The sequence below is a fragment of the Osmia lignaria genome, chromosome 12 (genome assembly GCF_051020975.1).
Source record: "Osmia lignaria lignaria isolate PbOS001 chromosome 12, iyOsmLign1, whole genome shotgun sequence".
NCBI classification, from domain to species: Eukaryota; Metazoa; Arthropoda; class Insecta; order Hymenoptera; family Megachilidae; genus Osmia; species Osmia lignaria.
This window is the reverse complement of record NC_135043.1, coordinates 10,130,745-10,154,517: the sequence shown is the minus strand read 5'-3', so window position 1 is coordinate 10,154,517 and position 23,773 is coordinate 10,130,745. Positions and strand designations below refer to the sequence as shown.

At 49.4% G+C, this 23,773-nt stretch overlaps 1 protein-coding gene across 5 annotated transcripts in view; it reads left to right on the top strand.

The window, feature by feature from the left end:
- Positions 1 to 23,773, top strand: part of LOC117609945 (dynein regulatory complex subunit 7) — an 80,635-nt gene that overhangs the window by 44,610 nt on the left and 12,252 nt on the right. The window contains exon 1 of one of the 5 annotated variants that reach the window (XM_034336738.2): positions 21,877 to 22,092. The exons of the other annotated variants lie outside the window; for them this stretch is intronic. Within the exon in view, the coding sequence (XP_034192629.1) occupies positions 22,027 to 22,092 (66 nt within the window). The 5' untranslated portion in view covers positions 21,877 to 22,026. Of the gene's footprint in view, positions 1 to 21,876; positions 22,093 to 23,773 lie in introns of those variants that run through there. 5 annotated transcript variants of the gene reach the window in all.

Below are 23,773 nucleotides of genomic sequence, written 5' to 3'. Positions count from 1 at the left end.
CATCGGCGTCGATCAACTCGCGCCGATGCTGCACAAGACGGACAATGAGCGGGAACATTTTTGTCGGTGGTATATAGTTGGGCGCGTTTCGTGGTATTTAGGTTGTTCCGCTTTTCGCTCGTCGAGCGTGGAACGGCTGCTATTATCCGGGATAGCGGCAGCAGCCACGGAATCGATCGATCGATTCCTTCGTGTTCGTTGTCCGAGACTTGCCACGACAGAGGGAAAGAGACAGGCAGGCAGAAAGGCACCCTAACGCGCCAATATATCCCCTTGAAATTATTTCGTAATGGCTGTGGTATTAAAAGAACGGCTGAGCCGGGCGCAACGTTTAATTACCATCCGCGTACCTATACCAAAATTAGCCCTGTTAATGATGAAAATTTTTCGTTAAATAATACGATTGCGTCCCGTACGCAAGGTGCAAGAGGCGCGAAGGTACAAGTTGAGAACACGCGCACGACAATGGAGTAACGCTAGCCAAGATACCGGCCTTCGCAAAACGATCAATCGGTTCCTCCTTCGCGTCCTCGCGTTCTCGCGTGGCTCGACGAAGAAAATAGTACTGGTTGCAGAACCGGGAGAAAGAGGAGGAGAGAAAGATGGAGAGAGAAAGAGAGAGGCGCGTTCTAGCGCCGCGATATATCCGCTCGATTTACTTTCTCGACTCCCTTCCTGTCCTTCCCTTACCGCTTTCTCGCTGCACAAAAGCCGGGGGGGAACAAAAAAAGACTCGCTCGTCCGTGCGAGTCGCGCGAATATGCACCGCGAGCGCAATTATACGACGAACACGGCCGTAAAATGCGCGTAGTAGGCGACGACGAACGAACGAGCGAACGAGTAAAGGGGAACGGACCGGGGAAGACTCGGGAAAGAAAGAAAGAAAAAAAAAATACGCAGCTAACGTTCACCTTCTTCCCCATTTTATTGTTCTACCCTTTCCTTCCTTCCTTTCTTTCTTACCTTCGCGTGGTTTTACAACGCGCACCGCTTTTTATCCACCCTAATCTCTCCTTTTTCTCTCGGCGGACCGACGCACGGAATTATTTAAAGATCGACGCGACACGGGCTGTGTACGCTTCGAGTGGCTGTCACGGTAGCGTCGCGACGGCCACGGAAATTTGCGATCTCCTCGCGAGACGATCGCCGCGCCGAGGAGGAGGAGGAGGTCGGGGAAGGGAGAGGACGGAAGTAAAACGCGATCGCTCGGTGAATATTAAAAGTCGGGGACGCGGACGGTGCGGCGTTGCGAACGTCGGCCATCGCCGACCATCAGCCACGATCGACGTCGCTCGACTTTCCCTTATAAACCATTTACGCGACAGGGCCGACCAGGCGGTGCGCCGTTCGTAATTACGTAACGAACGCACCCCAAGACACCGGTAAATTACTGGGAACGCGGGGCGGTGTGGGGGGAGGGGGGAAAAGGAAAAATAAGAAAAGCGAGGGAAGGACACGCGCCACCCTCCGACAACGGGAAGCCCCTACTGTTGCCCTCCACCCTCTCTGTCTTTCCGTTCGCGAAATTTGTCCGTTTGCAGCGCGACCGAATTTAGGGTGGTACACGACGGACTAATAACAAAGGGGGCTGCACGGGAGAAAGGGGAGCGTTCACGGTGCAGAGGACTCGGCCAGAGGGCCGTGTGACAACGAGGGACAAAAGCGGAAACATTCGAGACTGCCCTCTCTTTTTCTCTATCCCTTGCTCGGTGTCCCCTTAGTCGCCGACGCGGCGCGTCGCTCTTTCGCTTCGCGTCAAGAGAGAAACTCGCGTCAGGGAAGAAAGAAGAACGAAGCGGAACGAGGCGATAGAGAAAGGCGAAGACGATGGAACGGGGAGCGAGAGAAAGGCCAGGCAGGCGGAAGGTAGAAGGAGGAGGAGAAGGTGGACGACGAGGGAAGGCGGTGACCCGCGGTGCCTGTCTGCCGCGCTGGCCGCGTTTCAGACCCGCAGAGTTCTCTAGCGTGCCGCGTTGTAGCCGTTGCTTTCCTCTCTCCCTCTTTCTCTCCTATACACACTCTTGCCCTCTGTCCGTTGGTAGTACACGGCGTGGCGTGTGTGTCGTAGGGTAGCACAGAGAGCGGTGGCCGTCGTGGGTCGTGCGGGAGCGCGACTCGGCGATGTGGCGCGGCGGCGGTGGCCAGAGAGAGCGAACGCGAGAGGCATCGCGAACCGAAGAGGTTCGTCGCGGAGAGAAGCGGCGAAGAGCGAGAGAGGTGAGGAGGGAACCGTCGACGGCGATCGGGGGAGAAGCGCACGCCGTAGTTAGGCGAAGGGAACAGGGGGGGCGCGAGAGGGAGAGGTTCGCGGTGGGCGCGAGGGAGAACCACTATGGTGAAGCAGTGCGACGGCAACGACGGCACCGGAGGAGGAAGAGGAGGAGGAGGAGGAGGTGGTGGATGAGGACGAGGAGAAAGAGGAGGAGGGTGAGCCGCAGCAGCGGGCGACTGCGGATCTGCGAGTAGAGACCGAGCGAGGAGTGGCGCGGAGCGAAGCGGAGAAGCGAAGAGGAAAGGGGGGAGACGTAGCAGGGAGGACGGAGGTAATTTGAGCGTCACACGCCGAGCGAGCGGCAACGAACGAACGCCAGGCAACGTCTATGTGCTACATAAAGAGGGTCCCCCTATCCTCCCCCTTATGTATCCAACCCATCGCGAACCTACGATGCGACGCGACCCATGTACAACGCGTCCCAAAAGTCCCGTGTTGCCTGCCTGCTGCCTGCTTCTGCCTGCCTTTGCCTGTCTGCCTGCCTGCCTTGCCTGGCTAGCTGCCTGCCCGCCTGCCTGCCTGCCTGCCTGCCTGCTGCCTGGCTGCCTGGTAGCTTGCCCCGCGCTTCGTAATCGTGTCCCAGAGAGAACCGCGTACCGTGCTCGGATATATAGCGTATATGAGAGACCACGGGCTCTGGGCAAGCACTAGCTGGGAAATGGCTTTAACCCGGGTTATCGAGGGACGACGAAACGAGGAAATGAAGGAAGGAAGGAAGGAAGAAGGAAGGAAAGGCAGGACTGTGAAATTTTTCAGTAGTCGAGCACACGGTTACCGGCAAACGACCGCGTGGGTGTGGTTTTTGGCGGCAAAGCTTGCTCCGAAGGGGGGGCGGAACAAGAAGATTCGCCGGCCGTTTATACCAGCGCTACGGCTACCACTCGCTCGCAGATGCATTCGTTACCGCCGTGTGCACCTTGGCTACTGTATTTTAGATGACTACTCGTTCGAACGAGCCTTCCGTTCGTCTTACGCTCTCGTCCGCTTGCCTTTCGTCCATCTCAGGACAGATTTTTCCAAAATTCGATCGATATCGATCTATCGATCCGGCGACCCGACTCCCTCGTCCACCGACGTCGACCACGATCGATCGTCCTATTTTTGCCAGCGGACACTCGAGGCACTCGGCGAAGCAATTCTCACGGTTCGATCGCGAGTCGTCGCTCAAAATTTCCACGGTGCTATTTCGGTTCACGGTATCTCGACGATTTCTGCTCGACGGAGGGCAACGACGATCTTGGTAAGGGATTTGCTCGCTCGTTAGAAACTCGCGGAAATCCCGTGTCCAAAGTTCCATCTGTCCCTGCTACGGCGGAACGGCGCTTCGTTCAGGGAAAAATATAAAAACGTATCAGGTGTTTGCCGCGAAACGTTTAAACTTTTTAATGCTCTTCCGATGAAGCGGTGACTCCGAGTTGAAACGTGATTTATGATCAAAGTTGGAGAATGATAATTTGTTTACCGAGCAAACTCGCGGAAGGGTTTCTCGACGTCCACCCTTCCTCCCGTCCTCTTTCACTCTCTCTTTCTCCCACCCCTTATATCTTCGTTTCTCGTTCTTCCTTCGAGTCGACGCGTACACCAACTTTCCGAGACTTGATCGCGTGGCTCGTACTTCGCACCTGTTATTGTTATAAAACTCGAGCGGCCATCGTTTCCGTTGTGCGCGTGCAATCACGTTCCCTGAAGTTCCTCGCTATCGCCAGTCACGCGCAATTAATTTCAAACCGTTCCCATCGATCTTATCCCAATTAGTCTGCTTTTCGTACGCGTTTGTAGATGCATCTTGTACGCGCGATTACTGCCCACCGACTCGACCAACCCGACGTTAATTAATCGCGTCTTCTTCGTCGTTATACATTCGAGTGTTCACCGTTCGTTTCTTCTCTTTATAGATCCACCATTTTCTTGTAATCGTTCGAATACAACCGGTAATCGTATCGATAAGTTGGATCGAAATTATTGACTAATATCTTCTTGACCGAAATGAATATTTAGCGATACACCGTGTACGTGGGTCGGCAGAGTACCGGGAGCCAAAATAATTAATCATCGGCGGCGATCGATCGGCGATCGCGAATGCAAATCCTCCGGTCACCCGTAAAATCTTCAACCCCGTTTACATGCTCGCTCTTATCGTGCAATACCCTGGTAACGCTTGATATCCATCGTACCAGGCAAAAAATTAGGATTGCAATGATTTTAATTAGATATAATGTAACACCCGTATGGCGGACCATAGAGAGTGTCCCAATTTAAATTCAACGTTAATCGTATCTTGTTTACAACCAGTCATGCCCATTACTTTCTTAACACACCCTGTATATCGAACGTCGGTATTGGGGCGGAACGAACAGGGTGTACACCGTCTCCGTGTGTGTATCTGTATTTCTACACGGCCACGTAGATGTGTGTACGTGTAAATGGGTGGGTGGTAATCGTGGTTCACGATGGCGACACGATATACACCGCGTTCCAAAAGGCTTCCTGTCATGTTCCAAGGTGGATGTAGTGGTGGTGCGCGCGCGTCTGTGTGGGTTACGCGATAAAGAATCGCGAGTACCGTTCGATGGGGAACGAGCATTAACGAAATTGTTGCGGCGTCGCCCTCTAACCACCCTCCACACCCTCCTATTCTCACCCCTACTCCACGTATGTGGCATTCCTGAAGTCCTTGCCGCGATATCGTCGAAGGGTTGATGAAATTGGTACGTTGATTAAATTGTTGCTTCCAACTGTCGTGGCTAGGCGACGAAAAAGCTCACGAATCTGTATTCGCTTGTCGCAACGAACGTTTCGCTGGATAACGATTCTATCAGAATCTATGAGATTATTAATCTTACCGGGAGGGGCGAGAGTCTGGCTCGTTCGTTGCAATTAAATAGCGTTGAAAAATAGTAATTTTCAAACGTTAATAGTCTGTTAAATAACATTGTTGAGAATTTGAAATGCGAGTTTGGAACAGGTTATACGAGGATCTTTATTAAAGTCGGCCCGCTCGCTAAAGGGGATGGAAGATTTAAACCTTTCCCGGCGAACAGCCACTGTAGCGATTCTATGGCCGCGTTTATATCATTCTATGCGCCCTCAACAAGTGGAACTTCAAAAAGAAGTTACAGTTAAACTACTAAAGCTCTCGACGGCACGAGTGTGCTACTCGCAGCCCCGTGAAAGTTTTTGATCGTATTGTGCTCGAGCCAAAGAGCAAAACGGCTCGTTCCGAAAAAGATAAACGTCCCTCGATTGTTTACGACCCCCTTTTTCATTCTTTTTTCCTCGCGGCCTGGCTGCGGTAAATCGTCCACTCTGCCGTTCCCTCATTATCGCACGATTTTCGGCAAATCATTAAAATTATTCGTGAAAAGTTGAGGCCTCGAATGCCGGTAAAATGACACAAACGCGACGCGTTTATTCGAAGAGGATCAATCGTCCAGATAATCCGGTATCCTTGGAAACTTCCGCTGAAGTTTCCGCAAATTCAGAGCGTAGCAGTCGGGAGAAAGAGAGACACGGAGATGGAGCTCATGAATGAAGGCAAGTTTGCAGCGTTCTCGAAACAACGTGTATCCATGGATCCGTTTCTTAGCGCGACAACGAGAACAGCCTGCGGCCGTTCGGAAACTTTCAACAACCAAAGTTGCGGTAACAGCTTTGCGAGGGTACACGCGTTCCGAAAACAGGGAAAAATTGAAAGGTCCGCACGAGGATGATTCGACGAATTATTTATTGAAAGTTTGGGGGTCGAGATCGTACGGATTAATTGGCTATGTCGCGATAAGAGGGATAGAAAATGAAGAAAATGAAACGAGGTTGGCCGTGTAAATTTCCTGGCGGACGAATTTCTTGGACGAATCTCCGGTCGAGGCAAAGTTCGCGTGACGAGGGCGGCGTAGAGAGGAGGAAGGTAGAAGAGGATCCCGACTACGGCGTGGTCGTCGTCGTGGACGCGGTGTAAGGATCGTCGGTATTCGTGGCGCGGCACACAAAGAGGATAGAAGGTTGATGGAAAGGTCGAGCGAGGCGGAGAAGGAAAAGGGAGGATGGGGAGGTGGCCGAGGCGTAGGGTGGCGCGATTAATTCGCAGAACGACAAAGGATATTCCCGCGGCCTGGCCCCGTATAAGCCCACCCTCGGTTCTCGCCAGCATCTCTCGCATCTCTCGCATCTCCGCTCCGCGCTGTGTCCGCGGCATTAGGCGTCGATCTAGCGAGATACGGAGATCGAGGCAGCGGTGTGCGCCTCTGGCTTCGTCGATGCCAGGCACGTCTGCCTTTTGGGGCGCTCCTCCTCTTATATACATCCACACCGCGTACATATAGCCCGCGTGTACATATGTACATCTGGCCGAGAGCGGTGTACATACTTGCAGGTCTGGTCGGTTCTGCCGCGTGCACCCTCCCGATCGTTCGCCCCCAGTTCTCTCTCTCTCTCTCTCTCTCTCCCCGCACCACCACTCTCTCGTACGACCACGCGCGAACGAACGCGTCTACGCGGCGCAACACACATAGCAAGAGGAAAGGGGTCGCGCGTGTGTCCGCCGCCGCCGCCGCCGCGTACACCTACATATATAGATTCACCGGGATCGGTACATAAACGCGTACACGCGAGAACGTTTATATACGGTCGGACGTGGCGCGCGGGCTACCTAAACGTACACCCGAGGCCAGTATATAACGTAGGTGTATGTAGCGGCGAGCAACTGTGCCGCGGCTCGGTCCGGTATGTTATATAGGGGGGACAGAGAGAGCGTGTAGGAGGGAGAGAGAGGTAGAATCGAGATCGAGCGGCATGGCAGGGCGCGGTGCCATGCGGCTTTATGTACGTGGAACACAGGACGGTCGGTCGGTCGGTCGGTCGCTTGGTCGCTTGGTCGGTCGGTTGTCCGTACCTCCGTACCTCCGTACGTCCGTACGTCCATCCGTCCGTTGGTTCGCGTCGTGTACATAGCGTTGGCCCCATGTATCAGGGTGGTAGGACCGCGAAGCTGCCCACCCTTCCTTCTCTATCTCAAACTAGTCTCTCTCCCTCTCCCTCTCTGTTCGTCTCGGTCGGTCGCGCTCTCGCGTGTGAGCGAGCACGCTACGGCTTCCGCGAACCGGGGTCACTTATGTATATAGGACCGACCCGACTCCACGGCTCTCTGCTACTCGCCTCGCGAACTCGCCTGCAGACCAGATCCATAGTTAATTACCGGCCTAATCTCTATTCGCGATTGCCCGAAACCGCTCGTAAATCCCTATCGGTGTGTGTGCGTGCGAAGCGCCACCGCGCATTTCCCTCTCCTTCTTGCTCTCGATCTTTCCTCTTCTCCTTCTTCTTCGCCTCTTTCGTTCTTCTATCTCTCTTTTATCCGTAGCGTTTTACTCGCTTCTGCCGTTAACCGTCTTCCTCGTTCTTCGTGACCGTGCTCGTACCGCGACACGCGTAAAGATAGCACGTCCGAATGCATCTGGGTCTGACCAGTCTGGCGTGTTCGTGAGATGGCAAAAGAGAATGAACAAGGGGGAGAGAGAGAGAGAGAGAAGGATGATGAGGTGGTCAGACGTGGGGTGGGGTGGTACGAGGGGGACACTGTCGAGCGTGCAAAGCGATGGGGAGAGAACGTATATACCGCAGGATCGATCCCCACGATCGATCGCAGCGATATATACCGTTAAGAGGGAATCGGCGAGATCGGCGTGTTCCGGGCTCGACCCGCCGCTTCCGGTCACGAGGAGAGAACCACGCTCATCGAGGAAGCGACCGCTAGCCGTCTCTGTCTTTCCCTCTTCCGTTTCGCTCGGTCGTCTCGCTGGCTGGCTGGCTGGCTGGCTGGCTGACTGGTTGGCTAGCAGCGAGCGAGCGAGCTTCGAGGTTTCGTTCCTTTCGTGCTCGACGATCGTGCGGCTAACTGAAACGAAAACGAAGTAACGAGCATCGCCGGGATAGGTGGCTTCGTTTCAGCCGTTTCACGGAAACCACCGCGTCGCAGCTGCGCCTTCCAGGCCCAGGGATCCGCTCCTCCTAGAAATTCGCTCCGCACCATCGTTCGTTCGAGCGTTCGCGGCCACGGATTACGAGAATACCGACCGATCGTTCTTTCGTTCCCTCGTATATGCGACGCGACGCGACCATCAGCTACGTTCCCGTTCGATCGATTATCGAACGCCTTCCACGTTCTTTCCTCTCGCATCGGCGGCTTTCGAACCAGTCGGGGCAACTCTCTCTCTTTATCTCTCTCTCTCTCTCTCTGCTTACCACCTTTCGTGTTTTCCGTAGAAATTCCTTGCTCGAATATTTTTCACGCGATTTATAATTTTACTTTGACGATGATATTTCCCTTTTAACCGAGGGCCGTTACAGAGATGCTGAAACCATATACCATCGATTTTGAACGTTTAAAGCACCGTATCGTCGTTCGAATGCTCGTTAAAATCGGTAATTTACCCACCACGGGGTCTCTGCTCGTTAGCTTCTCTTTATAAGAGCGTTTCTGCGCTTGGCTGATACGCTTGCTCGGTAAAACGAAGCACTTCCTAACAGGCAGCTCTCGGTTGCTTCGTCTCGAACCACACCGGATCGTCGTCGAACTATTCTCAGGGCTTGGTCCAGCCTTTTCGGTGGTTCGAACCAACTTCCGGACGTAGTAACGACCGTTCCTCCTCCTTTTCCTCCCTACTCGCTCGTTAAACAACCGGCGTGTCTTTAATTAAAAAACCAGCTACCGAGAGCTGCGATGAATCGCGCTCGCGTCCGCGGAACTTGCCTCCGATCGATCTTTTTCCTTTCCTTTTTTTTTTTCCAATCGATTAAGCTCGAGCTGGATCGGTTCGGCCTGAGGGGCTAGGCGGCCATTGGTCGCAAGCAAGACCGCCCGTGGAATCGATCCTTGGCTGACCCTTCTCGAAACAGGGTCACGCGAGGGATATTTCGAAATCGAGGCGCTGCTAGGAAGCATCTCAATTCCGCGAAGCCCTCCGCCCTCGAATTTTCTCGAGCTCTCTGAGCTACCGATACTGTCCGCCGCAGAAATTCTGGCGACACCGGCTTGCGTTTCTACCTTCTTCTTCGTCAACTTGCGCACTTGAGGTTGACATGCACGATAAAAGGGTTCATCCCGATTCGAATAAACTTCATCCGATGAAAAGTGAAATCGAATAGACAACCATCCGACCCTATCGCCGTTAGTATCACGATTCATTAATCTGTCTTCGAGCGATCTCCTTATTCCCGTAGAGATGCTTACGTAGACAACTGGTTTACACCGCGACGATAAATCTAAAAGAAGGAAAATGAAAGGAATATCAAGGTCCAGGCGAATGGTCGATTCTAAACGTTTTATAGAATGTACGGGATATCGATTCATCCGAGGCATCGGTCCAGTTGCGCAGCCCGTTCCACGAAGCGGATACCGTGGTTCCGCGCGACGTATTTGTCAAAGGAAGAGGCAAACTAAGCATCGCTCGCTCTGCCGCGGCGGTTTTTGTACGCGGCCAACCGCCATACCGCGCTTCGCGAACCCGCTCGAGGTGTGGCCGACTTCTTTTTCTTCGAGCCGAGTCGAGGTTCGTCGCCGTTGACGATCCAGCGTGAAGATACCGAAGTCAGGCCACGGTTCGCGTATTCTTCTCCTCTTTTTCTTCTTCGTTCTTCCCCGACTCTTCTCGCTATAGTCTAGCAGGCTCTACTGGAATACGAGTGCGAACAAGCCTTTAGGCGTCTCATCTCGATTCGCGATGGATCCGCTTCGAAACGAACCGGACGAAGCATCCTGGACCGGTGATCCTTGACGAACAAACGAAACGAATAGCTCGCACCGTTAGCCTCCGTTCTAATCGCACGCGGCTGACGCACGCGGAACTAATGCGCCCCGATGTACGCGGACTTCGTAACAGGACGTAGCGGGCTAATGAAGTATGCCGAGGAAGAAACGAGCCGACCAAAGCGGATCGAGAGGATACCATCGTGCGTAATGAGCGGATCACACCACGATCATTTCGGAGAAAGTGGCAGCGGTATACCGTTCGTTCGTTCGCTTGGAAATCGCCTCGAAAAAGGGCTAATAACTTCGACTCTTGCACGCTTCTTTGCTCCCAGCGTCGAAACGAAACTGGTTCGCGGTTTTCGGTAGAAAGTAATCGCCGCGTAACGATGCCACGAAAGTCGCTTTGCGACTGATATCTTGGGGGGAGAGAAAGGCGAAGCACGTTGCTTCGTTCGCTTTACAATGTAAAAGGTACCCATCCGTTAATAATTGTTAGATAAATAAATAATTATATTGAAAGAAACGGTGGAAAAATGATGTATAAGGATGGTCTCGGTGATTTTTCAAACAGAGAATTGCTTCACGCGATTTCCTGCTGGATCGCGTTGGCCAAGATTGGTTCGAGCGATTCTCACGATCGCCGCGCGAACCTTGGTCAAGATAATCGCGGATATTTCGTGGCTCTCGTTTCAGCTCGTCGATCCTCGGCCGGGTTGGCAGCTGGCAACGATCGATTCCGACGATCACGTGGACATTTTGTCCACGGGGAAACGCGTGTAACGGCGCACACAGACGGTCGGCCATTATAGACGACACGTATAAGACACGATCGTGCTGCGGTAGGGTCATGCCTAATAAACTAGTAGCCGGCAGTTACTGGCATACGTCATTGTGCAGTTGCCCAGTTTCCACGACGATTTCGAACAGCCGGCCCTGCCGGATATACAGCCGAATAAAGCCGATACCGTTCGACGATCGTTGCGAAATTACTGTTGAAATTCGATTGATCGTCTTTACTAATTTCGTTCCATAAATGCTTTCCTTAAAAAAAATTTTAATAAAATAACAAAGAATTATGAAAAGCCCTAAGATAAGGGTTAACCCTTATCGGACACTAGTATACACGATTCTTACCAGATAGTTTCGACACGATACGTCTTGTCACTTTACACTTTTGTCACGTCAGAGGTGACTTACGACCGTTAAGGGTTAAACCTATCCCCCGTAAACGGATCGACAACAGCGATTCGTCAATTTTTCTTCCACCAGGGGAATCGTATCGTAGACTGATTTACAGATTTGCCCCTCGCCACTTGTTTTACAGCTCGTCCCAATTCCTCGAGGAATTCGGCCCCGGCAAGTTCAAGAACTCGATTCCCGAGCCGCAGTTACCCCCCCTGCCCCTTGTAACTCGGCGTCAACTGAGAAAGTCCAATTGAATCTGCAACCTTTCAATAAGTTTGACCCCTCGTCGCGGCGTCGATCCGTTTTTACGGTGAACAGAGTCGCGATTTCACGGTTCGCGATCAGCCAGGGTAACGTAACACGACTCGCCGAGTTAGATTTTGCTTAGGAAAGATGGCGATTCGGATGGTTCACGAATACCTGCGAAGGTTATTCGGAAGGCCTTGGCGACGAAACGCAAGCGGGTCGGATTTTGAACTTGGCTCGACTCGATTCGTTCCACGGCACGTGTTTCGCAAGAAGTTCCCGCGCCTCGTGGAATTTCGTCGAGCCACCATCCTCGTCGTCGTCGTCGTCGTCGTCGTCGTCGTCGTCGTCGTCGTCGTCGTCGCGGACCGTGTTCTCTCGTGACGAGGTTGCGAAACAGGAAGCTTGAATTTCGATAATCTTCACGCTCGCTACCTCGGTCTCTCTTTATCCCGCTACCTTTTTTTTTCTCCTCCTCTCTCGTCGTGTTTCGCACGACGAGCGAACGTGGTTCGGTGAAAATGGATCTCGCGTCGTCGTTGCCGCCGCCGCCACCGCGACCGAACCTGTCGAACCACACGGCTCCCTTTCACCTCGCGGAATTCAATTTTGATCGGACCCCGAATTCGCGTGAATTTTTTTTCTTTTCCATCGCATCGCGTCGAGGAATTTTCTGATTCGGCAAGAAACAGGAAAAAAAAAAAAACGGTGAATCTTGTACGTTTGAAAGAGACGCAAAATCTCAGCCATCTTGATACGCGTTCGAAGGTTCTTTAGGAAAAACGACGGTCGCTTAATAACGCGATATAGCAGGGCGGCGGTAAAATCAGCGGGAAGGCGGTTATCGCGCGCAAGAAACGAGGGTACTCGAAGCTGCTTTGCATAGGTATGTCGTCCCGCGACTAGGATTCGTAAGACGCATAAATTTCGCGGCGACGCTCACGAGATCCGAGGATTCACGAGCGAGCACGCCGGAATTTTCATTAAGGCTGATTTCATTTCGACGCGAGTCTCGTGTCGGCGCGTTCGCGACTCGCGTTTCACGAAAGATCAAAGCCTTAACGTTTAAATCGTCCTCGATCGATCGTTATTTAAACCTTTAGTCGAATCGTTGAAACCGTACATACGAGAAATAAATCTTCGTCTAGACGATTACCGTTTAACCAGCAGGTTTGCCCCTTCTTTCTTCACGGATCGTGTCGCGTCGGAAGTCACGTCGCGGATACCAGAACCCGTTGCCAGCCGTCTATGTGCCGAACGCAAACATTCTATTTCGATACGACGAAATCTCGTTCGATTCGCGGGATAAGCCGTTCCAATTTCGGATACCGCTCCGACGCTGTCACCACGGGATCTCTATCGATCTGTCCGATCGAAAATTTATTCCCCTTCTTTTTATAAAAAATCAACGGTGCAAACACCGACGTCGACGAGCAACTAATGAAAATATTCGCGATGAAATATTTTCTTCGAGTACAAATGCAATCGAGTATAGTCTTAGCGGAAACACCTTGAAAGCCGGTTAGAGGTCGCGGGAGATTAAGGAATCCAGGGATTAGAAGAACGCCGATGGTTAATCGATTCGATGGTGTAGACAGTGGCCGTGACGAATGAAAGAGTGGGCTCGTGCAACGGTGAACGAGTTCGAATGCACGAGTTGTTACACCGACTGTTATGCAAATCAACCGAATGACAGCCGTGCGAAGAAACGAGCGTCCGATTGTTTGGAGCGTGAGGAGAAAACGATTCGACTCGGCTGGAGCGAGACGGAGTGAAATTAACGATTACAATTATCGGTGTTTTCATCTTGTGAGAAAGATTCACATTTTTCAATATCTTTCATCCGTTATGCAACGCATTGTTTGTTCAATGTACCTATAAATAGTCGAGGTTCGAGTGTATATGTAGTAAACGGAATGTTTTCGAAATGGCGGAATACGTCAGGCGACGAACACGCGTGTCCACGGCCTCAAAAGCCAGAAATCTTGAATTCCGTATCAACGTCGCGCCATGGTGGCCAGGATCCCCGCGAGTACCGCGCCACTTTCCAGCAATTATCGAGGCAACGGAGCCTCTCTCGGCGTGGATCCCACACCGGCTTCAATTTGTAGGCTGGCATTAATTCAATTGCCCCGGCGACAGTTACCAAGGTGGTATACGTGTGGGCGTTTTATCGCCTCGACGGTTATACGCGTCCGACGCTCTCCTCTTTCCCTCTCCCTCACCCGCGTACGTTCCGTCTCTCTTTCGCCGTGGACGAGTCTACACGATAGCCGTTCCGCGTTCCAAGCTGCCAGCCACTCTCTGGCTTCAACGGGAAAACGAAAAATCGTCGAACGTTCGTTCGATTTTGTCTGGGTCGCACACTTGAAAAAGAAGCCGCGAGCCAACGAGCATTTTTTTCAAACGCAAACCACGAAAGCGGCGTCGATTGATCGTGTCGCGCGTTTAGCGAACTACGAAATCAGGAGAAAGCGGAAGTTGACGAATGAGAGATGGAAACTTTGAATACGACCTTTAAATAAAGTTCCGAGTAACAGATATCTTTATTCTCCTCCGTTCGCGAGTTACTTTTGCTTTCTTGTAACCTTAAAAGTTTCTTCGAAGGCCACTGAATATGGATTCAGTTTTCATTCTTTGTCTTCTAACCTTTAAGACCGCTATATATTTCATTTTACTTTCCATTTCTTTATTATTCGTTTCAAATACTACGCGAATCATCACGATCGGTCACGATCGCGTGATTACGATTTGTACGCAATTTTTATTTTTCCCGCGTCACGTCAAGCTGGTATCGTCAGTATTGTTTACAAGACGGCGGTGATCAGTCGTGCTCGCGTTTCGAAAAGTTTCCGTTTTCGAAAATAATCCTTTGTGTATCGAACGAGTTGAGTTCGGGATATTGTGAAACGACGGGTAAAGGCAAGAAGTTTCGTATTTATCGTGGAAAACGAGCATCTAAACGACATCAAAGAGTAGCTACGGCATATTTGTTTAGAAAGCCGAGGATAACAAGAGAAACGTCGTTGGCCGGTTACTATCGATGTTAAACTTCAAAGCTGCCGGACGTTGACGTCATCGAGGATTTGTCGTAGGGACAAAGCGAAGGGTTCGAGAAAGTGTAATAGACTGCCACTGTGATACGCAATTACTGTTTCCCTGTTTCGTCGTTGTTTCAGTCGACCGGTAAGTTCGTAACAAAATTCAATATCCTATCGAGTATTTTATTTCTATAAACGGTGCGTTTCGCGTTGTCGCCGTAAGCTTCGACTTGACTAACCTAAAAATGTTTACTCAAAACGTTACGACAGAAAATATTTTAACGCGTCGAGTTTTGTTGACAATGGCTACCAATTAGACTTCCATTTGCCTCGCTTTCCATTCATTGTCCCGCGCGAAGTAACAAGTGAAAAGGAAAACAAACAGAGAAGGAAGGAATAATAAACCGAGCGACAGTCGATAAAGAGAATAGAACGATAAGGACCTGTCGAGTATCATCCCGGGTACAGTAGGCAACGGAGGAATCGTGTATTAAATGCCGGCAAAAAGAGGCGTACGACCAGAGAAATATATCTTTCTGCCCTGTCAGGATACATTTGTCATGTTTGTCCGCTATTTTATCCCATTATTGCTTCCCTCTCGGTTACTCCCGTTACCGGAGAGAAGGATTTAAAGCTAACACACTCCAGTAAACAAGATAAAATTTTACTCTCACTCTCATAACCGGCAATTTCACGGTAACGCGTAGGGTGTAGAGGGTGCGATGATTGTTTGTACGATTTGTTTAATGAAAAAGCATCGGAACGAATTGATAAATAAATAAATTTAAAAAAGAAACGAAAGGGTAGAAGGATCTCTGGTCGTGGTAGTTCAGTCGTGCGGAATATTACGACTCTGTGACGTCTGTTAGGACAGTTCCGCTTTAAAAAGAATACTTTAAAAGCCGGAGGGTTTATAACGGGCCGGGGTATATAACACGGCGTATAGTATAGGGAAGGAAGAACTACATATAGAGGTGTAACGAGCAGAACTCAACTCACGAACTCACTCCCAGTTTTTAGTGGCAACTTGTTGCTCTATGCCCATTCATACGGCTCTAACTCCCATTACGTCACGTCACATCAACTTATAATAATGGTAATAGCGGGACCGTCTGCGAAACCCGAATTCGAAACACGATTATTCCTGTCCACGAGCTTGGCTAAACGTTTTCCCTCCTACGGTAAATTAACCTCCATACTTTTTCGCACATCGTACGTTCAGCATACCATTGTTCCCAGTGGATATCTATACGAATTTAAAGAGCCTCACATTTTCATATTTATTATTTTTTTTTTTTTTTTTTTGTCATTTTTTCATTATCGCTTCTAAATTTTATAGCAAAGTTAAATTAAAGATTATTTTTGGGTTAGATTAAGTAACTTCGAAATCGAGCCTTACGTGACAATGTTACTACCCTAAGTACTAATTCCTAAATGACATCGAAATTTAGGACTAAGTCGATCGAAATTCGATTCAGAAAGCAATTTTCGATCACGGTACATCGCGACGCGATATATTTCCCGTGAATCCAATTACATGGTGCATGTGGACGCCGTCGGTAAATTTACGTAACGTTACATTTTTCATCAATTTGTTGGTAGGACCGTTACGATACGCGCATAAACCGACGCGTAATCGTTCTCCCTTGACTTCACACTTGACGTGGCGCCCGTTCATGAATACACGATGGTGGCCGCGGTTTCGCGCAACCATAACCTCCGTATATTAAAAGCGGCGCAATATTTATACCGTGTTGTGAATCACGATGATATATTCGACACGCTTCGAATTCTCGTCTAGATTTTTCCTAAAAATGTTCCCTATTTTCTTACACACCCCCGAAATTCTACGACCTCGCAGACTTTAAAGAACATCCCCTGCTGTTTCCAAGCCTTTCCTGACTTTTACGACCCGAAAATCCCGTCGTTCCGTCCTGTTCTGTTTCCAAAAAATTCCTCCGTTTCGCGCGGGCGAATGTAAATTGCCCCGCGGCTAGCTGGAAAAGTTGAGAAAGTTGATTATCAAGCAGAAGGTGTTGGAAATTTCAACCCCTTGACGAAACGGCGCATCGCTTTACGAGCGTTTTGTTTACCATCGGTGGTTGCTGCCGAAATTTATAGGCAGGATCAAAGGCTTTACCTGTTCGAGGCCACTTGGCCTGCCACGAATCATGGAAAAATGACCCTCACCTGTGTGTCGCCCCGCCACGTGCTCACCTTTTCTCCTATACACATATATTCGACCTGTTTCTCCTTCTTTTCTCATTCTACCTTCGGTTTTATTCTCTTCGTTCAATGGTACAGGTAGCTCGATAGGGTAATCAAACGATACGCTGAAAGAAATGATTTAACGTCTCTAACTGTTTGAATAACACAGCCGGCTGTTCCCATCTTTCGTTCTTATTCTCCTAACAATGTGAAATCTGATCTTGCGCCTTTCATTTTCATTCGATCATTTCAGCTGTTCAACATAATTATCGAGAAATAAGTAATTAACGATGCCACTTTCTCGTTGGACCGAACGAAAGCTTGTTTTTTTCCCTTCCTTCGTACGTGACCGCCTTACTTTCTTCAGGGGTTGATCCTCCCCTCGCGTCTCGTCTCTCCCTCGGCTCGTCGGCATCGAACGAAAATATCTCGCGGCTGCCGCGGAACGACCATTCGTTCTCGAATTCCCTCTCTCCTTCAGGATCCGAAGGACACAGAGAAGCTTACCCCTTGAAGAAGGGACGGGCGTAGTTGCACGGTAATTTTAGGATTTGCTTTCGGGTTAGACTGGCTCCTCTGTTTTTTTTTTTTCTCGAGGTCCTTTCAACAGACGCATCAGTGTCTGTCTCGAGGACGCGGTGACAAGTATTTGTCGCACGGTTAAACGATCGTGTATAGAGAACAGTGAGAGGTTATTAGGGTGCGGAACTAGAGGGTCCAAGTAACGAGATGACCGTTCGAGGATATTTCGGTTCAGCGAATCCCTTTTTTCTTCGGGAACTGTTCGGGGTAGAAAGCTTTCGGGCGTCTTTCGCGATATCGAACCCCTCCGCCGGATGTTTGTTTAAGGATGTTAAAATATAAAGTGTAGTTATTTATAATTTATAAATTATATACACTTAGCGGGGAGCAAGGGAACATTATACGCTTAGAAAAGTATTTCCGACTCGAAAGATCGAGTTAGCATTCGACACCCGGTACAATTTTCCATCGCGTTTAATTGTTCCCTGGCCGAACGAAAAACACGCGACCTCTTCTCGGAAGAAGGCTCTCGACTGTCGCTGGAAAACGTCGAGGGAGAAAGGACTAGAAGGGGGTTGCGGGAACAAGGGTAGGAAGGAAGCCAGAAAATGCGGGGGGCGTAGATTCGGTTGTCCTCAGGGGGCTCTCCAGAGCAGCCGCGGGCCTTCGCTAGAACCGAAATTCAAGTACATAGAAACGCGACTTTTCCTACGGCAAATATTAGAACATGTACCTAGAATCTCTTAGTAAGATCCTAGGTATTAAAAATAAGACATACTTTCGATTGTTTAATAACTTAGATTTATCTTTGAATGAACCCCCTATAGCGGAGAAAATGCTTATCCCCTAAAATTGAATGAGGAAATGGAAAGAGGACACCCGGTAGCGTGTACGATCGATCGGTTCACCTTTCATCAATACCTTGGTCGGTCGGTCGTGGCAAATGGCGTGGAAGTCGACGTTTCGCGGAAAACTGTAGGACGTCCTGAAAAACGGTTGTCGTTCTACCTGAAAGTCCAGGGACGGTCACGTTTACAAGCTCGAACGCGATATTCTCAGGCCAGGCGGAGGGCTGAAATTCGGTATCCATTGTTTCGCGGCCAGAGAGAGGTTCATCGATTTACGCCGGCGAAGCGTGATGGACGCGACGTTTATTGTAATCGTCGAACGAACGAACGGCTCTCCCTTCCTTCCTTCCTTCCTTCCTTCCTTCCTTCCTTCCTTCCTTCCTGCCCCTTCATCCAAGAAATTCCACCCGTTCGATCCGTTGAAATTCGATTTTCCTTCTACTCGACGACACGCTGCTGCCTCGCTTCTGGTCACGAAACCTTCGTTAGCCGCCACCGTATTCTACCTAATCATTCGCTATCATTGCCGCAACCTGCGGAATATATTTCGAAATCTAATCGCTGCTCCCGCTAATCCTTGCCTGCGAATAATTGCTCGGCTGCGAGGAGCATCCTGAACCCCTCGGGGATCAAGAGCATCGCGAGACTGTGCACAGAAAGTGGCCGGGATTTTCCTTCGGCGACGTGGAATTACATCGTCTGACTCGGCTAATTCCAGGTCAGTTTTCACCCTAAATCAGTAGTCTCCCAACTTCGTCTTTTTTAAATAAAATTTCAATCTTTAAAGTTATCGTTCAGGCGAATATTCATTTTCATCGAGGGCGAAGAGGTCGAAAACGATCCTCGTTTCAGGGTTTTCCGCGCGATCGTTCGTTCGCTGTTAAAAAGCATGCTTTGTAGAAACGAAATCGGGGTAAAGGCTGGAGGATGCACGCTTTCCTCTGTCCGTTCCATTCCTTCCTGCAGCTTCTCCGCTCTCTTTGGCCGTCGTTCGCGTTGCAGAGCTAAAAGGTTTCAGAAATCGTTCGCACGCTTTTCGGCCGCGCGCATCGGATAAAGGAAAAGACTTTGGCCGAGTTCAACGAGAAATCGCGTCGCCCTCGGCGTTTCCCCTGCAATCGCAATTCTCCAATGTCTACCTTCTTCCCTTCTATCTCCCTCCCGTAATCTTTCGAAAATTCGAAAATGAAAGATCTTATTCTATTGCCTTTTCTTTTTTTTCTTTTTTTTTCGAAAGTCGTGAAATAGATTTCGATAATTACAATCGATACGATACTCACGCGGACTCTGTGTCAGCGCTGAGCTGCAAATAAGAAAAGCCAGGCATACCTCGTGCAATCTAATAACCTGCGTTATGCTTAACAATAACCAAGCTGAGTCACGCGTTCCCATCGCAGGCTACAACCTCAATCTTATTTTTCTCCTTCTGTCCATCCCTTTTGTACCGCTTCTTCCGTCACGTAACGAACATGTTACTTACTCATTAATCAATTACCGCTGCAAACAATTTATTCACCGTACCGCTATTTACACTCAGGCAATGGCATTGTTGGGCCAATTCATTCGGATAAAAAGTCACGTCATTCACTGTATCGCGTTTAGATACGACGGAATGAATTCACCCTTTCGCTACTAGTCGAACGCAATACGTTTACATTAAAGAACGAAATAATTAGATTTCCAAATAGACATAGCTACGCTACAGATATCTAAATTTCAAGATAAAGCTGTTGTTTCAAGATACGTAATGGTAGGTGAATGGTACAAAATGAGATTCTTAATAAATATGTAAGAAACGTAATGGACTTCGGGGGGTTTATAGGATGATCAGTGTTTTTCGATCGGTCCAGTAGTTTCAAAACACATGACCCCTTGCCCGATGTGTTCACGGCGTTGGGCAACAAAAGCCTATTGTGTAACCGATGCTATAATTACTGCTAGCACGGTACCATACGCACCGCCGCAACGATATCAATGAATCGTTTGCGAACACCGTCGAGTCGCTTACTTTCATCTGGATTCTTTACGAATCGCTTTTAAAAACGGTACAATTAATTATCGGTGCGTCTTCTGACCCCTGAAGAAACGTAGGGAAGAAAGTCCTATCGGACGCGGAAGAAAGTCCTATCTACATGTCTTAACCAATTAATTTTCATTATCGTTCTTCAGAATTTTCTTACTTTCTACGATGGGGGGTCGCGAAAGAAATCGTGCGCCCCTGGCATCCTCCCGAAACGGCAGCTTTACCGCGCACAGGAAATTCTTTCGACATTGCGAGAGAACGACTACTTCGTGTTCTCTTACTGCTGCATTGCGGCAACTCGAAACGCACCGTTTTCGAAATCGAGGCTGACCATTCGCTTAGAACACGACCGACAGACACCCCGCTCTTCTCCTTGCCCGTTTCGTTTTAGCTTCGTCGAAGGTTATCCGCCGTTATCTTCGAGAAAATTTCCGGCGAATTCGATGCAGAGAAATGTAGAATATACGAAATATTTAGAAATTAATCGAACGTTAATTTGCGATGATCGAGAAAATGGTTTGAATTCGTTTGCGGAGGTCAGGGCACCGGTAAATCAATGCACAGCCCTGTGCACGAGGTTCGCGCGAAATGGGTCCCCGCGAGGCGTAACGTAGAACGTTTTCAGGGCCTCGGGCAGGGCAGATAGGAGGTAGTTAGCAGAGGCAGGCTCGTAAGATTTCGGTGTGGTGGTACGTGTACCTCATCCTGTCCACCCTACCGGCTTTGAAGGTGATTTCATACCGAGATTTTCCTTTTCGTTGCAATAAACTTTCTTCGAATTAACTTTCAGGAAACTGATCGATATACGATAGATAATAATCGATAATATGCCCTGCTCAGAGTGGACTTCTTTTGACTATGGGTGAATCTAGGGGGAGGATTGAATTTTGGGATAATCTAGCCTAGAACCTCGCAAATAAGGCAAATACTGAAATATTTCTTCTTCTATAAATTTTCTTGGCACTTTGACTGCCACGTTAAAGACGTTGAAAATTCCATCAAGTATTACTTTTGTATTCGCTCAAAATCTTATCTCAAGTATCCAATACGAGTACTTGCAATTAATTCAAAGGACAGGTGACGTAGTCAAAGTGTTATAACTACGGGAAATTGTTTCATACTGATCTAGAATCGAAGACCAAATTTTACCACCTTACTTCTATCGTGTTTATCATACAGAATAATGAGAAAATTTGCGTAACACGGAGGATGACCGTTTAGTAAATGACATAGTTGTGAACGCACCTTGAAGTTACGGTCGCCCACCCGCGCACAACTACAGGGAAACGGGCACCGCTATGTACGCGAAGCTCGCGTTGTACATACTTGTGTACTCCTCTCTCGCTTTCCTCTCCCTCGGCCACGCTTCCTCAAACCCCCTCCCGCCGATCCCTGGCAAGTACCAGTGATCACTCTCTCTCTCTCCCTCTCCCTCTATCTCTCTTGGCACCTCTCCTTCTCTCTCGGTTTCCCTTTGACGGTACGTGTAAGCCGTCTCTCTCGCTCCCGTTGCTTCGTTTCGGACCTGAAGACCGAAGGCAGATCGATCGGACGATTTTCCTCGGGGTTTTCCTCGACGACGACCACCCCGCGACGAGTCGAGAAATTGCTCTCAGGGCTCCCGATTCGAGCGAGGAAAAAAATTCAGGTCGATCGAACGCACTCTCTCGCGAGAGGGACACGGGGAAAAGAGTGGGCGGTTCGAGGGGGGACTAAACGGGGGGGGGAGAGAGAATACCGGCGACGGCGACGTCGTCGACGACGACGACGACGACGACGATGTTGGCGAGATAGAGGAAGAGAAAGAAAGAGCGAGAGGGGAAAAAAGGTGTCCCCAAACGAAGCGCGGACATCGCGACTCTGTGACGGATTTACGTCGGGGAACGAACGAGGTCACGGACTAGAGAAAGAAAAAGCTAGCGCGACGCTAGAAAAAAATGGACGTTAACCGGGATTATGGCAACCTTGAACGAGCGGGACCAGAGTTTTCGCAAACTTTCCAGGTATAAACGAGCCCCTTTCTCTCCTTTCTTCTTTTTTTTTTTTTTTTTAATCTCCTGCCTGTTCACTCGAATTTCCAAACATTATTCGCATTCTCGATTTTCCCTGCCGCTTAATTAGTAACAGTCGATGCTGCACGCACGACAAAATTCAATGAGAGTCAAAAAGCGTTAATACAATTACGCCGATAACGGGAGAAGATTATCGTATCGGCGCGTCGAGGCAATCTTGTAACAAGGTTACGGTACTCGTTAACCGCTTCTCCAGCCGCGACTTTCGCGTAAAAATCGTTCGACGAAGAAAAGAAATTGACGAAATTTGCGCGAGAGCCTGACCCTGTTAAACCGCGAAGAACCGAGTCCGGCTGCGTGCGAGATAATTGCTCCACGGTATTTGTCATCGCAACGAGATTAACGATGTTGCGCTCTCGGCTGCTGAAACGAGATAGCGAGGGGGGAGAAAAAGAAAAGAACGCGTTAAGGTTGCTTTATATTATCCGTTCAGACACCGAACGATTCGGTTGCTGTCCACCAGTCGTACTATATTTCTTCGTCTCGTATATCGCTTATTATTTTGCATTATTTTCTTCAAGATCCACCTCTTCTATCGGTCGATTCGACCATGACTACGGGAACTCAACGATAGGCGCACAATAAACGGGATCATCTTTATCGGAAACACTCCTTTCCAATAATTTCGATTGCGCATCCCTCGTAGAACAAGTACTATTTCGCATTCCATCTCGAATCTCTTTCACTAAACTTTATCCTTTTCCAGATATGGGCGCTTCAACACTGTTAATAGAGCATGTATCACCGTGAATCGCTTCAGTTCTCGCCAATTCTATCATGTCTTAACATTAGCTTACATAGGTACCTCGTGCATTTTACCTTGGAAAACGAAGAAACGACAAGGGTTAAAATCGGTGAGGTAAACAACGCCGCTAACTACTTAAGCAGTTATCAGGATTCAGAGATTAATGTATTTTTCCCTCGGACTCGGGAGTATCTATCGGCGCGTTCGATTTAAAGCGACCAGTCGACGAACGGTCGATCACTTTTCGTGCATTCGCAATTACTTATCTGCCGCCTCGGTAAATAACGGCTTCGCAGATACGCGATCCGATTATTCTTCTTCCACGGCTTTTGTGTCACGATTTTATCGTACCCGTTTCCTTTTTTTTTTTTACTTCTTCCTTCTCGTTCCAGCATCGAAGAGCAGATTTAAGAGTGAATTATCGCGCGAGGGGGTGGGAAAGAAAAGGAACGATTTACGTGGGAAATGATGACTTGTACGTAGGGAAAAGTTTGCGACGCCGACGCCGACGGATGAAAATCATCGAGCGGGATAAAGCGCACGTGTTGGATCTCACGTTCGCGGATCGTTCCTCGGAATACTGTTTTTTTTTTTCCTGCTCGTATTTACCCGGATAACCGAGCAATCCCGGTTCGCCGTCGTCCGCCAACTTTCCGCCGCGTCGCGAACAGACGTCGAGTTTGCGGCGGCTCGAATTATCGGTCGGCGACAGTGCCGGCGAGTTTGTTGAAAAGCAGGGCCGTACGAACCGCTCGACCGCGTTCACTCCTCCAATGAATAGCGCACCGTGGTCCAGACGCGTGGTGCACGCGGCTAAACTGCGCTGCAAGTGCAACTTGGACTTTTCTTGGTCAAAAGGAAGACCTA